The following is a 14,594-nucleotide window of genomic DNA, read 5'->3' as shown; positions in this document are numbered from 1 at the left end:
ATTGAAAATTTTTTAGGAAGAGTAAAAAAAAAATGAAGTGAAAATAGTATTTGAAAATTAGAGTTTTGTTTGGAGATGAATATATAATTTGGAGTTGTTTTTAAATTTTTGTGAGTGATTTGAAGTGAAAATTTTGAAAACAGTTTTTTTTTGGAGTTTTCCAAGTTTCCGAAAATTTTTAAAATTCAACTTCAAGTGAAATTTGAAAATTTTATGGTCAAATATTAATTTTGAAAAAAAGTAAAAAATTTCCAAGAAAGTAAACTTTTTTTATGGCCAAAGGGGGCCTTATTATATATATGTGTATACTAAAAAACAATGTGCATATACAATAGGCTGACATAGTCTAAAAACCAGATTTATAGCCAAATAAATATAATGATATAACTTAGGGATATGAAAATACACAAAAGATACTATGGTTTGGAGGTTGAGAATAAAAATAAAGGGTTAGGCTGTCGAATGTTGTCTTTGTTTGTAAAAGTAGCTTTGATACATCACATAGTGTCTTATGTGTATTTTAGTATCCCTAGATTTATGTTATTACTTGTTGCTACCTTTGTTTCGACTATTTGATTGTATTACCTAGTGTTAATTTTATATTTTCGCTCCAATTGTCAGATTAATTTGGTATTGTTGCCCATTCCCTTTATCTTTCATAAACAGAGGGTCTATCGAAAACAATTTATTTGTTTTTTTAAAGAAAAGGGTAAGGTCTGCGTACGCTCTACCTTCCCCAGACCTCACTTGTAGAACTACTATATTATTGTTGTTTTTGTATTTAATACCACAAGTTTTTAAGTCTTTAATTTTTGTTAAATTTTATGTAAAATCAAACTATTTAGGGAAACAAATGAAGTACATGAATTGAATTATTAAAATGTATGGTGTCAGCACAGACGTCATCAGTCACTATATGTCCAAAATTGTCTTATAAAAACTCTAAAACCATATAATCCTTAGTACATACCAATGCTACTAGACAATTCTATCACTCACACCCCTCACCTTCTCCCAATCCACCAAATGGAAAACTTGAAAAATGAATGCCATGTTCTTATTGCATTATTTCCAGGCCAAGGTCATATTAATCCATCCCTTCAATTTTCCAAAAAATTAATCAATTTAGGTGTGAAAGTCACTTTATCTTCTAGCCTATCAGCTTTCAATCGCATAAAAAATCTCCCAAAAATAGAAGGATTAACCTTTGCTCCTTTCTCTGATGGCTATGATGGAAATTTCAAAGGTTCATTTGATGATTACCATTTATTCAATTCAGCAATAAAATCTCATGGTTCTGAATTTATTGCCAATTTAATTAAATCCAAGGCAAAAAATGGTTACCCCTTTACACGTGTTATTTACACTATTCTTATGGATTGGGCTGGTTCAGTAGCCAAAAAATTACATATCCCTTCTACATTATTTTGGATTCAACCAGCTACAGTTTTTGATATTTATTATTATCGGTTTACTAATTTTGCTAATTATTTCAAGAATTATGATTCTCAGGATCAAATTATTGAGCTACCAGGTTTACCTTCACTTAGTTCAAGTGATTTTCCTTCATTTGTGTTTGATGATGTGAAGTCTAATGATTGGGCAGTTGAGTCAATTAAAAGGCAAATTGAGATATTGAATAGTGAAGAAAATCCAAGAATTCTTGTGAATACTTTTGATGCATTGGAACTTAATGCTTTGAGGGTTTTGAAAAATGTAACTATGGTTGGAATTGGACCTTTAATTCCTTCATCTTTTCTTGATGAGAAAGATCGAAAAGATAATTTTTTCGCGGCTGATATGATCGAAAGTGAAAATAATTACATGGAGTGGTTGGATGCAAGGGCGAATAAATCAGTTATTTACATAGCATTTGGTAGCTATGCTGAGATATCAAGTCAATGGATGGAAGAGATTAGTCAAGGATTGTTGAAATGTGGAAGACCATTTTTGTGGGTGATTAGAGAAACCCTAAATGGGGAAAAACCCGAGGAAAAGTTGACTTGTAAAGATGAATTGGAAAAGATAGGGAGAATAGTGTGTTGGTGCTCGCAAATGGAAGTCCTAAAACACTCGTCCGTAGGCTGTTTCTTGACTCATTGTGGATGGAATTCTACTCTGGAGAGCTTAGCTTCTGGTGTGCCAATCGTGGCATGCCCGATTTGGAATGATCAAATTTGCAACGCGAAGCTCATTCAAGATGTTTGGAAGATTGGTGTGAGAGTGAACGCTAATAAAGAAGGTATCGTTAAAAGAGACGAGTTCCAGAAGTGTATAGAGATCGTAATGGGAGATGCTGAGGAAGGAGAGGAATTGAGAAAGAATGCCCAAAAATGGAAGGATTTGGCTAAGGAATCTACGAAGGAAAATAGTTCATCTAATGTAAATCTTAAGGCTTATGTTAATGAATGTTTACTTGGTCATTGTTAAGAAAAAAGATAAGTTTAGTGCCATAATAGTTAAGAAGCTTTTTCTTTTTTCTTAGTAAATTATCTTAGTTAATGTAGAAATAGTGAATTTATGTCACTCAGCTGATGACCCAAGTGTCAATCACTCAATTGATGACCTTAATAAACTAGCTACTTAATTGATGTCCAAATATAACAAATTTAATCAATATTCGTATTTATTTGAAGGAGAATCTTGGCGTAACTAGTAAAGTTATTGTCATGTGATCAGGAGGTCACGAGTTCAAGTCGTGGAAATAGCCTCTTGCAGAAATGCAGGGTAAGACTGCGTATAATAGACCGTTGTGGTCCGGTCCTTCCCCGGACCCCGCACAGGACTGCCCTTTATTCGTGTTTGTTTGGTAGGATAAAAATTATTTTTATAGAAAAAATTATATTTGATTGGTGAATGAAAAGTATGAAAAAATATATGTACTAAAAATAGATAATAATATTAACAAAATAGGAGAGTATTTTAATGAATTTTTTAGTACTACAGATTAATAAATATATCTAAGCGATAATCTAGGTGATTACTATATATGAAGTTAAAAAATTAAGAGAGCAGTAAGGAAAATGATTTCCATTCATAAGCGAGAAAAGCATTTTTGTTCTTGAAAATATTTTGTGGTAAACAAATACAAGAAAAAATAATAGCATATATAAATCTTTTGTTTCCTAAATCTATTAACTATCATGTTCCCACAAGAATTTGAGGAGGAGAAAGGGCATCCAATTATCTACTTGAACATAAATATTGTGTTGTTTGGTTCAATCTCCTATATACGTCAAGCCTTTTGAGTTTAAAAACATCAATAATAATCAAGTGGTTAAGTTAATTAATCACAGATAAAATTCATACCATACATTTTGAAGATTTAAAGTGAACTTTAAGACGGTCCTATTCCTTTTCTCATGGCCTTTGCCCCCTCCACTCGAAAAAGTTACAATAAAACAAAAGGAGATGACTCAACACCAATATCAATTGGTCCACAGGGACACTATACATATTTTTCCTAAGTACAAGACTAGGGCCTGCTTGCCCATGAACATTTTTCATTTGTTTTCGTTTTAAGTATTTGACCATGCAAATTTTAACTTTTACTTAAATTTGAATTATGAAATTTTTCGAAAATTTGAAACTCCAAAAAGCTATTTTTCAAAATTCACTTCAACCACTCACAAAAATTTAAAAACAACTCAAAATTATATTCATGTCCAAACGCAACTCTAATTTTCAAATACCTTTTTTACTTGAATTCTTTTTTCACTTTTTCCTGGAGTTTCACAATTCGTATGTCCAAGCGCCCACTAAATTTAGCAGCTAGAGGCGTATTCAAAATTTTAAGTTCAAGAGTATACCATGAGCGTTAGAGATCCATTCTTAGAGGGTATTTGAGAGATTTATTTTTGGTTTAAGAAATTTAAAGGCCAAACAAAGACTAAAGAAAGAGAAGGGAAAAAAAGTTAAAAAAACATATACCCAATAAAAAACAAAAAAGAAAGAAACAAAAAAGTGTATTTAATTAGAAAAAGCGGCAAAAGCATGGGAATTTAACCCTATTTATTAATCAAAATATGATTTAAACGAAGAAAAAGTATGAGGATCAAACATTTGACTAGAAGGTACAAGGTGCACCTCCTTTAATATTGGTTAAACTGGATGCATTTTATAATAAACAAACTAAACTACCCGTTAGGGGTTACAGACAGATTGTTTGTAGGTGAATATATCAAATTCCCCACTATCTGGCCATCATTAACAATATTACAGTTCATAATTTGTCTTTTGAAAACAGTTCCTGCAATGTATGCCCAAAAGACATGCGTGACAAACACAGGAGGAACCGTTGTTACAAAAATAACTTCAAAAAAGTTCTTGTTAGTGCCCTCTTTTGCCAGTAGGTCAGCAACTATGTTGGTCTCCCTGTAGTTGTGCTTCACCATCACGGTGCCTAGTCTTTGAATGATTGACATGCATTCATGAATAAGTGGGTCAAAAAGGAGGTTCCCATTGATTAGCATTCTAATTACCTCAATTGAATTCGTGTTTATTTCCAACGGTGTTAACTGTCTTTCTTCAGCAATTTGCAGCCCTTTCAGAATGGCTAGCAATTCTGCCTGAGTGTTAATGGTGTACTGGATGAATCCCATGTAGCCTAGTACCCAGTTTTCACTTGCATTTCTGAAGACTCCTCCCAGTCCTCCCCTTCCAAGATTTCATGTTGCAGCTCCATCAGTGTTGAGCTTGTAAGTGTTGATTTTTGGTGGCTCCCATTTGACCCAGATATTTTTTTTAATTTTGGGTGCTTTATTCAACATAATGGTTACATATTCAGTTGCCTTAGCTATAGCACATTTTGTGTCCACCCTTTCCTTTCTGTTATTGAATAGATTATTGTTCCTTGTGAGCCAGATTTGCCAGAAGCAAAATGGCATTAGCTCTTTCCAGGTGATGATATTGTTGTAGTGTTCTTTCTTAAGGAATGCCCATGTGTTTGGCCTGTCCCTAGTTGTGAATGATGGTATAGGAGTAATATTGTTGTTTGTGCTTTGTGAGATGATTGCTTGCCATAAAGGTTTGGAGTTTTTGCATTCAAAAAATATGTGTGCCGATGTCTCATTAGCTTGATTGCAAAGGTTGCATGTGGATCTGGTTGTATCCTAACATGATGGAGAAAAGCTCCAGTAGGGAACCTATCATGGAAGAGTAGCCAAAAGAATGATTGAATCTTTTTGGGAACTTTTAGTTTCCAGATCCATAAGTAATTATTGCTTATGATTTCATCTCTTTGGTATTGAAGGCTATCCAGGAGGGAGTAAGCTGATTTTGTGGAATAGATTCCATTTGAGGCGGCTCCTCAGATTATTCTATCTTCCTTAATTGGGTTGGGTGAGGTGAAGGTATTATGGATGGAGTTTTGAATGTTTTGAGGGATGTTAAGAGAGATGCTAAAAAGATCCCAAGTTCCATTATTATGAGCAAAAGCTACGATTTTGGCCATATCTTCTCTTGTCAAGGGTCTACTATTAAGGACCTTATAGTTGGGAGGTTATTTATCCAAGGGTCATTGAAGAAGCTGACCCCCTTCCCTGAATGCACTACCCATCTTTTTGCTTTCATGAAAGTTTTGCATCCCTTTAGAATGCATTGTCAGGTGTTGGACTTAGCTTTTTTAGGGGGGTTCCTCCAGTTGCAGTGTTTTGCCATCAGTGTTTTTTCCCAGAGGACTGATGGATTCTGATATAGCCTTCAAGAAAGCCCTGAGTGAAGGGCTCTGTTTTTCAATTCAGCTTTCTGAATTCCCAGCCCCTCTCCCCTCTCTTAGCCTTAGTCATAGTGAATGTTTCCCAGGAGACAATGTACATCTTTCTTTTAATAGCAGTAGTACCCCCAGATGAAATTTCTTTGTATTTTATTAATCTCTTTGGTTGTTTTTGCAGGGAGCTTAATGTATTGCATTCCATGATTTGTGATGGAGTTCAGGGATGCTTTTGCCAAAGTAGTTCTTCCAGTCATGTTCAGCATGCTTGTTTTCCATCCAGCCATTTTAGAATGGAGATTGTCAATGATGAATTGGAAATCACTGTGTGTTGGTCTTTTGTGGAAGTTGGGAAGCCCGGGTATTTTTCAAAATTTGCTAAAGCGTTAATGGAAAGAGTGTTCGAGATGAAATCCATTTGGTGAGGTTGGCAATTTTGCACTGAAACAGACTTTAGAGTTGGTAAGGTTGATCTTTTCCCCAGATGTCAAGTTGAAAGAGTTGAGAGTACTCATAATTGTGTTACAACTGGCTTGGTTAGCTATTGCAAAAAGGGTTAGATCATCAACAAAGAATAGATGAGATATCTTAGGGCCACTTCTGCTAATGCTAATGGGGTGTCACTCTCCCTGAAGGACATTTTTGTCAATGTCTCTGGAGAGTCTTTCTATACACAGGATAAACAGATATGGGAAAAGAGGGTCACCCTGTCTGATGACCCTAGTAGGCATAAAATGGTTTGTTTGCTCTCGATTAACAATGACAGAAATGGTGGAGGAACTGAGGACATGATGAGATTGGTGATGGTATTTTGGAATTTGAAAGCATGGAGGGTTTGCTTAATAAAAGACTATAAGCCTTTTCCAGATCAATCTATAGAATCATGTTAGAGGATTTGCCTTCATTTTTGCAAAGTGGGTGATGTATTCTTGGACTATGATGGCATTGTATGAGGCTTTCCTGTTGGAGAGAAAGCTAGCCTGACTAGGGCTAATGATATGAGATAGGTAAGGCTTGATTCTATTGACAATGATTTTGGTCACTGTCTTGTAGACTATATTGCATAAGCCTATGGGCTTGTAGTTTTTGATCATCGAAGCTCGAGGGCATTTGGGGATGAGGCACAGGAGGGTTTCATTCATGACTGGATTCATTGTTGATGTGGAAAAACAATTTTTGCAGAATTGGATGACATCATTTCCTACTATGTCCCAGTATTTTTTATAGAAGAAAGGGTGAAGGCCATTAGGGCCAGGGGCTTTGAACCACTTGAAAGAAACCATGGCACATTTAATTTCACTATCCCTAAGAGGCATCCCAATTGTTGTTTGTAGGATTTGAGAGAGGCATTTGTATGCGGCAAAATCAGAGGGTCCAATTTCTTGCTATTAAGTCACTTCAGAAGAACACCTCAAGGCATCGAGGACGCGAAGCTGTGACCGAGTTCTCTCCCTCGAAGCTCGTCGAGGCCCGACCTAAAGAGAATATTGATCGAGGCTAGAGTAAAATAGGGGATTCCCAAGGCACGCGGCTAAGTCTGACAAAGTCGGCATGTCCGGAGCCTGTATCAAGGTGTCGCATCTAGCCGTCCCATCTCCATACCTTTACAATTAATGCATTTTGTACTATGTTGGATTTCCCCTCCTATATAAAGGGGATCCTTACCACTTTGTAGAGGCGGCTGTTGCTCCAACTATTCTACACGATATATACAAGAACTCTCTCTTTTCTCTCTAACATATTCCCTCGATATTGCTGCTCTTATTTACTACTTTCATACTTGTTCTTCATTTATTACTTATTATTGGTCATAAAGAGCCTCCTTTAATTATATCCTAGCTGTTAGCCCTCTCCCAATTATCCCCAATAGCTCGAGCCTGAGCCCAAGCATCGACCTCGAGGCCCCTCACCGGTCGGTCCGAGGCCCGAATAGCTAACCCCTTGGTTTGATTACAACTCTATTTTAGCTCGCATTTCATCCTTTATCTTCACATATCCAGAATCAACTACTTAAACAACTAGCATAAAAATAGATCACATATTTTTAGAGTCTCATCAACAAATTTAATTCTTATTATCATTTTTACGGTAAACAGTTTGGCGCCTACCGTGGGGGTAAAAATAATAGTGATTATTGTTTTGTTGGTTTCATCGTACAACACAAGTTATCTTTCACACTTTTTCTTGTCCAAGATCTTCGATTTCAGGTCAAATTGTCTGGATCAGTGAACAGAGTTGAGAACGACAACCTTTAAGACCACGGAGAAAATGGTGTGTATATTCCAATTATTGGCGTGCCACCACAGAACCCAGACAATGCACTTGGGCCAATTCCAGCGGATGTGGGTTCGCAAGATGCACAGCAGGTCGACGAAACCTCACACAGCGATAGGAACATACGACTTGGCAACCAATAGGAAGCCCAACGAACCCCAGCTCGGGAGAACAAGAAGTTAGCCTTTATGTTATTTTTGAAATGTTGCAGGCACAACACCTGGTTATCGCTCAGCTACAAAGCCACCCGAAGACTCCCTGCATGGTAGAACCGGGGACAGCTCCCCCAGTCGAGTAGGTACCTGAGAGATCAAGCAATAACGAATTGCTAGCCGACCCTGCCATTATAAATATGCTCGAGGACCTCACCCAAAGGATCGAATCGGGTGAGAAAATGATAGTGGCCAAAGATAAGAAGGTCGAGACCTATAACTCCAGGGTCGACCAGATTCGGATGCATCCCCGATCCTGAAAGGTGTGGATTCGAAGAAGTTCATACAGAGGCCATTCCCCGAAAAAGTGGCCCCGAAACCCATTCCGAAATTCAGAATGCCCGAACTCCCAAAGTACAACGGGACATCAGACCCCAATGAACATGTTACTGCTTACACCTATGCAGCAAAGGGTAACAACATAAAAGACAACGAGATCGAGGCCGTCTTACTGAAGAAGTTCGGAGGAACACTCTCGAAGGGGGCCATGACGTGGTATCACAACCTAGCTCCCAACTCCATAGAATCGTCGGCAATGCTAGCAGACTCCTTCATAGATACACACGTCGGTTCCATCAAAGTAGCAACAAGGAAATCTGACGTCTTCAAGATTAAGCAGAGGGAGAACGAAATATTGCGAGAATTTGTATCTCGCTTCCAAACGGAACGAATGGGACTACCCCCGGTCTCCGATGACTAGGCGGTGCACGCCTTCACTCAAGGCCTGAATGAATGAAGCTTAGTGGCCTCAAGGTAGCTGAAATAGAATCTGATCGAGTATCCCGCCACAACCTGGTCGGACGTCCACAACCAACATCAGTCAAAAATCAGGGTCGAGGATGGATAGCTGGGAGCCCCCTCAGGCTTAGTATATCCAAGTAGACTCCTAGCGAAGGAGTCAAAACAGAACAAAGAGAGGTATCAACCGTACCCCGATGATAGGAGGAATACTCCGAGATAAAATCCGCCTCGTAACGATCGATTGGTGAACCGAGGACAAAACCCTCGGGGACTCATCAACATAGGCGGATTCGATGGGGACACGGGGCCAATGGGGAACCTCGCCTATCAGAATACAACTTCAACGTCGATGTATTAGACATCGTGCTTACCATCAGCAAAACCAAGGATACCAAATGGCTCAAGCCTATTCAGTCGGATCCTTCCCAGAGGAATCACAACTTAGTATGTGAACTTGATAATACGCACGACCATAGGACCAAAGATTGCCACCAGCTCCGAAAGGAAATAATCAGGCTACTCAATAAAAGTCACCGCCGAGAATCTTTGAGCGATCGAGCTAAAGATCAGTTCTGAGAAAGAAAGGAGGCCAAGAAGAACGAATGAAATGGGCCACGACGTGTTATCATGATATTGGAGGGGCGTCGACACTCCCTAGGAACCTGTGAGGGGGAGGACAAAAATATCCATCACCAGAGAAAAACGAACCCGGGGATACGTACCCAAAGACGCCCTCACATTCAGCAGTGAAGGCTCCGAAACCTTGCCCCAACTTCATGACAATGCATTGGTAACCTTTTTCTTCATTCATTCATTTCGAATAAAACATGCGTTTGTGAATCCAGGTAGCTCGACCAACATTATCAGGTCGAGAGTAATAGAGCAACTTGGACTGCTAGACAAAATCATGCTCGCCTCTCGAATCCTTGACTGATTCAACACAGTGATCGAAATAACGAAAGGAGAGACCATTCTCTCAGTCAGCATGGCCGGCGAAGACCAAAATGCCAAATTCCATGTCATCGAAGGAGGCATGAGGTATAATGCCTTATTCGGACGGCCATCGACACACTGCATGAGAGCGGTACCAACCACTCTTTACCAAATGATGAAACCCCAGCAAAGGACAAAATTAAAACCGTCTACGGAGAACGATACCCGATAAGGGAAGTGTTCGCGGTACGTAACGTAACGCCGGTACCAATATCTCCACTCTAGAAAGAGCCGAAGGATAATCGAACTACATCTTCGGCTAAACCTGATTAAACACAACGGAGGACCATATCGATTCCTCGCTCCAAACATTAGGGACACATCAGACCTCGGAACATCGCTGACGCATCCCACGATAAGGTAGACCACCTCCCTTTTTCATTACTTTACACTAACCTATATGCAGGCACCCGGTCATGGCAGTCGAAAGTACTAACCCAACCCGAAGATCTTGAGGCCTTAATGGCACCCATTGTTTCCTTTTCTTCGATGGATCTTCTGTCCCGAAGAGGGCTTCACGGGCAAGGTTTTAACGAGGCAACGTCCACACGCCACCTAAGGAGGATCCAACAAGCATATGAGGCTTCTTTTGCAGTTAACCCCGAACACTAGAGGGCATCCCCTTGAGAGGTTATCCACTTGGAAGAACTAGGGAACGACAAACAAAGTTCCAATGGGAAATGATGTACCAGGCCAAATGGTCAGATGAACCATGTCCGTGTGAGCTAGGCTCACAGCAACAAAACAACATGTACTTATGCCAAACAATCAAAGAATATCTTTCACCAAAGCATCTCGTACTCCAAAGAAAATTCAGCATTCTTATAGCAAGGATCTCTCCACCGAGAATGCCCCAAAATACTCGGAGACTAGCGTCAATAACTCAGCACCCACATGGCCCCAGGGTAGGAACTACACACTCATAAGCCCTCAACGAGGCAGCACGGAAATTATGAAACATATCCAAAAGGGAAAAATGTCATGAACACTCAGAAAGTGGCATCGCAAACTCATAAAACGCATGACCTCAAGGTCAGAATCTCCAAAATCATAGGCCCTCAACGAGGCAATTTTGAGCTCACGAGTAACGGCCCCTGAGCCTAAGCAAACTCGGTGACTCGGAGACTTTTGCCAATCGCTATTCATTTAAAAAACTCGAGGCCGTAAGACCCCGAGCGGGCAGACTCAGTCTAAAAAGACCTCAGGCAAGGCATGAACCATACTTGTACCAAGTATCAACAAAACTGTAAGACCTCAAGCAAGGCATGAATCGTACTTGTACCAAGTATCAACAAAATTTTAAGACCTCAAAAGGCATGAAAATTTTGTAAGACCTTACTCCTAAAAGGGCATACCCTTGATGTAGACGCCTAAACTACTACACTCGAGATCAAACATGGCTCCGGCCAAATACAATGACTACGGTCATACGGCTGCACCAGCCGAATCTATGCGACTCGGGGACGCCCGACCGTCGCTACAAAATCACAGGCCATTACTTCAAATCTACTTCGAAAAGAACCGGTTAAACAGGCTACCCTCGAAAGGCAAAAAGAGCTTCGACCATGTCAGCTCCAAATCACAAGGCTTCGAGCTACTCAGCTTACGAGCTAAACCTTCTGAGGTGCTCGAACATAGCCACAAATGACTTGAAATCGAGGTTCTTCCCAAACTGACGATGGGTCAGGCAAAATCATTTCAAAAAGTCCTTAACGAGAGGAAAACAAAGCCTACATATGCCTTAGGGCAAAGCGTATAAGCCATTGTTGCCAGCCTAACGAGCCTCAGGGCCACCTACTAAAAGGTTGCAATGACCAAAAGCGTAAGAGCCATTGTCACCAGCTTAAAATTTGAAAGCTTGAGGGTCAAAATGAGCTCAAGTCATAACCCGATTCGGAGACCGGACCCAAAATAGCTAACTATACATATTTGCCAGCCCAAGCAAATACAGAATTTGAGGGTCAATTGTGCCCGAGTTGAAATCCGACTCAAAGACTGAACCGAAAATAATTTAAATACAAATGCCCAAGGTCAAGGCGTAATAGCCATTGTTGCCCGCCCATGTAGACACAAAAGGTTAAGGATTGAATGAACTCGAGTTGAAGCCCGTCTCGGAGACTAAACCCAAAATAGTTGAGTAGAAGCATAAGAGCTCTAATGCCAGCTTACACTAAAGGTCGCATCGACCGAGTGTGTAAGAGCCTTCGCACCAGCCTAATGAGCCCCAAGGTCATATTACGAGTCTAAGGATTCTCACCAACTCTAAAACTAGTCCACCTGGTCAGAAGCAAAGCAGAAAGCGGTACAGAAAAATAAAAGCTCAAGTATCTCTTTTAGTTGCAAATGTGAAAAAGTGCATTCTCCGTCTACAAACACGCTCTAAAGGTATCGCATGCAAAATGGCAAAGTCTACGCCCACCCCTGAGGTCCACGACCTACCAGCCTCATCTTCACTTTCCTCAATTTCAGACAGGAATGACCGAGCATAACGCTTGTCCTCCCTCGCACGCACCAGCTCTTCCGGGATAACAAAACCCCTGGCACTGATCTCCTCGAGAACCCTTCTTCGGGATCTGCAACGAGCATATTCTTTGATCATCTCTTCATGATCAAGGATCCTCTTCAACTTGACTTGGTCATCGGCAGCACCCTTCAAATAAATCTCCATCTCCTGATCATTCTTAGTCCGGCTCGGTGTTGCTTCGGTCCGAGCATCAACGATTTCAGCCCTGACCTTCAAAAGTTCGGATTCGAACTTCGTGATCATATCCGCTTGAACTGAAGCGTTATCATGAGCTAAGAGGAGTTGGACCTCGAAGTCAAGAACTTTAGACAAGGCACCTTTCTCCTCTAAAGCTTGAGCCTGCACCTCAGCTCTTAGCTCGCCACAATCATTCCTGACTCGGTTGGCTTCACCCCTAAGGTACTCCAGGGCCTCTATCTTTTTCTGTAGCTGAGATAGATGAAGAGTTACCTGAGAAGTTAAAAATCGAAATGCATACCCGCCTGGGACGGAAAATTACCTGTTCCATCAAATAGCTCTCATAATTCGAGCTCCAGTACGCCTTATATTGCCAGTGTGTCAACTCAACTTCCTTCTCCTCGCAAAGGAGACCAAGGGACATGCCCTCATCCATAGCTTTTCGGAGCCTATCCCCATGACGGAGCAGCTCAGATTTAAGTCTGTCAAAGGCCTGCAAAAGAAAAACTTGATAAGGAAGGAAAGACGCGAGATTCGGAAGGTCTGCGCCAAAAGCTCACCGCAAAGTGAAGTCAATGAACTTCCTCAAAGGCTGAGCACACCTCTGTCAATCTAGTCCCCTCAGCTCTAGAAGAATCAACCCCGGCCAAAGCACGATCACTCGAAGGAACCTCCTCCCTAGAACTGGAAACTTCGGGCGCAGCAGGCTTGGATAATGTTTTCTCCTCAAAGACTTGGCCCCATTTCGCGCCGCTATGAGCACCATCGCGTTGCGAATACATATCCCATTTATGATTGTCGTCCTTTGGCTCGGAAGTTAGCAACCCCTCCCCTTCTCCGGAGGAGCACATCCTCGCCCTTGGAGACCCTCCGATACCTACGATGGCAAGATTAATACATGAAAAAAGGGAAAATGTCTTCCCAAATGTACGAGGGACAAGGTAAAACTAGTGTACACACATACCATGATATTTTGCTTCCCATCTGCCCCGGGACACGGCATGCCACCTATGCTCATCACAAGTCGAGTGGGTCGCCAGCTTTCGAACCCAACCAGGCAGATCAGGAACTTCGCCTGGCACCCATGAAATTGTTGTAGGGAAGGGAGAAACATGATTAATAAACCAGTTTCCACCATGAGCAAATCTGAGAAAGCACGAGACGCTCCACTCACGCGTATAATTCCATTCCTCGGGGAACAACATAAGTTCCATGTGGAACAACATAAGTTCCATGGGGATAAAGTCAGTCGTCCGGACCCAGATGAACCGACTAATCCACTCTTGATCTCCATCTTCCTCTTCATCAATGACAAAGGATGTGGATGAATGGCACCGCAAGGTTAGCAGACCTCAATGATGAAAGGGCATGTATAGCCTAACAAGAAGACTGAGCGTGAATTCAAGCATTGCCTTCTCCGCAAAGAACCTCATCATCATCACTATTCGCCAAAATGACTGATGTATCTATGCCAAAGTAACCCGATAATTTAAACAGAAGTCGAGTACGACCCTATCAAGAGGGCCTAGTGCGAAGGGGTTCAAATACACGTTCAGGAATCCATCGGCAAAGTCTGTGATACCCTCATCCGGGGGAAGCCCTGCAACGCTACCCCTTCGCCCCATCCGTAGTTTCTTCTCACTAGCTCAAGGTTCTCCTCTCTTATTGAAGACATAGTCTTCAAAGTTAACTCCCGTGGATCCTGAGCACTGGGAGTGAGACTCTCTCCTCTCTGCCAGACAGACCCTGAAGTAGTAGTCATGGCCATGGCAGAACTAGAAAGATGTAGCGGGAACCTACACAAACGCTTTGGTGCTAAGTTAACGAAGGACTCGATGCCAAAACGGAAGGATAGTAAACTAAAATATTGGGATTTCCCAAGAAGTAGGAGCATCTCCATATATGTGGGGAAACAGCAACAGTCCGCCTACCAAAGTTAGGCCCCCGAAGGCCAATGGCTTCG

At 41.0% G+C, this 14,594-nt stretch overlaps 1 protein-coding gene across 2 annotated transcripts; it reads left to right on the top strand.

Moving 5' to 3' along the window:
- Nucleotides 1-964: 964 nt before the first annotated feature.
- Nucleotides 965-2,591, top strand: LOC104217303 (UDP-glycosyltransferase 75C1-like). 2 transcript variants are annotated; one of them, XM_009767508.2, is made up of 2 exons: nucleotides 965-1,246; nucleotides 1,513-2,591. In XM_009767508.2, the coding sequence occupies exons 1-2, from the start codon at nucleotides 1,223-1,225 to the stop codon at nucleotides 2,428-2,430; spliced, it is 942 nt and encodes a 313-aa protein (XP_009765810.1). In that variant the 5' UTR covers nucleotides 965-1,222; the 3' UTR covers nucleotides 2,431-2,591. The 2 variants fall into 2 exon arrangements, with proteins under 2 accessions (XP_009765810.1, XP_009765809.1); XM_009767507.1 differs by having other exon boundaries at nucleotides 965-2,591.
- The last annotated feature ends 12,003 nt before the right edge of the window (nucleotides 2,592-14,594 follow it).

Source organism: Nicotiana sylvestris, chromosome 1, assembly GCF_000393655.2.
Source record: "Nicotiana sylvestris chromosome 1, ASM39365v2, whole genome shotgun sequence".
Lineage (NCBI taxonomy): Eukaryota > Viridiplantae > Streptophyta > Magnoliopsida > Solanales > Solanaceae > Nicotiana > Nicotiana sylvestris.
This window is presented reverse-complemented; position numbering and strand designations above follow the sequence as displayed.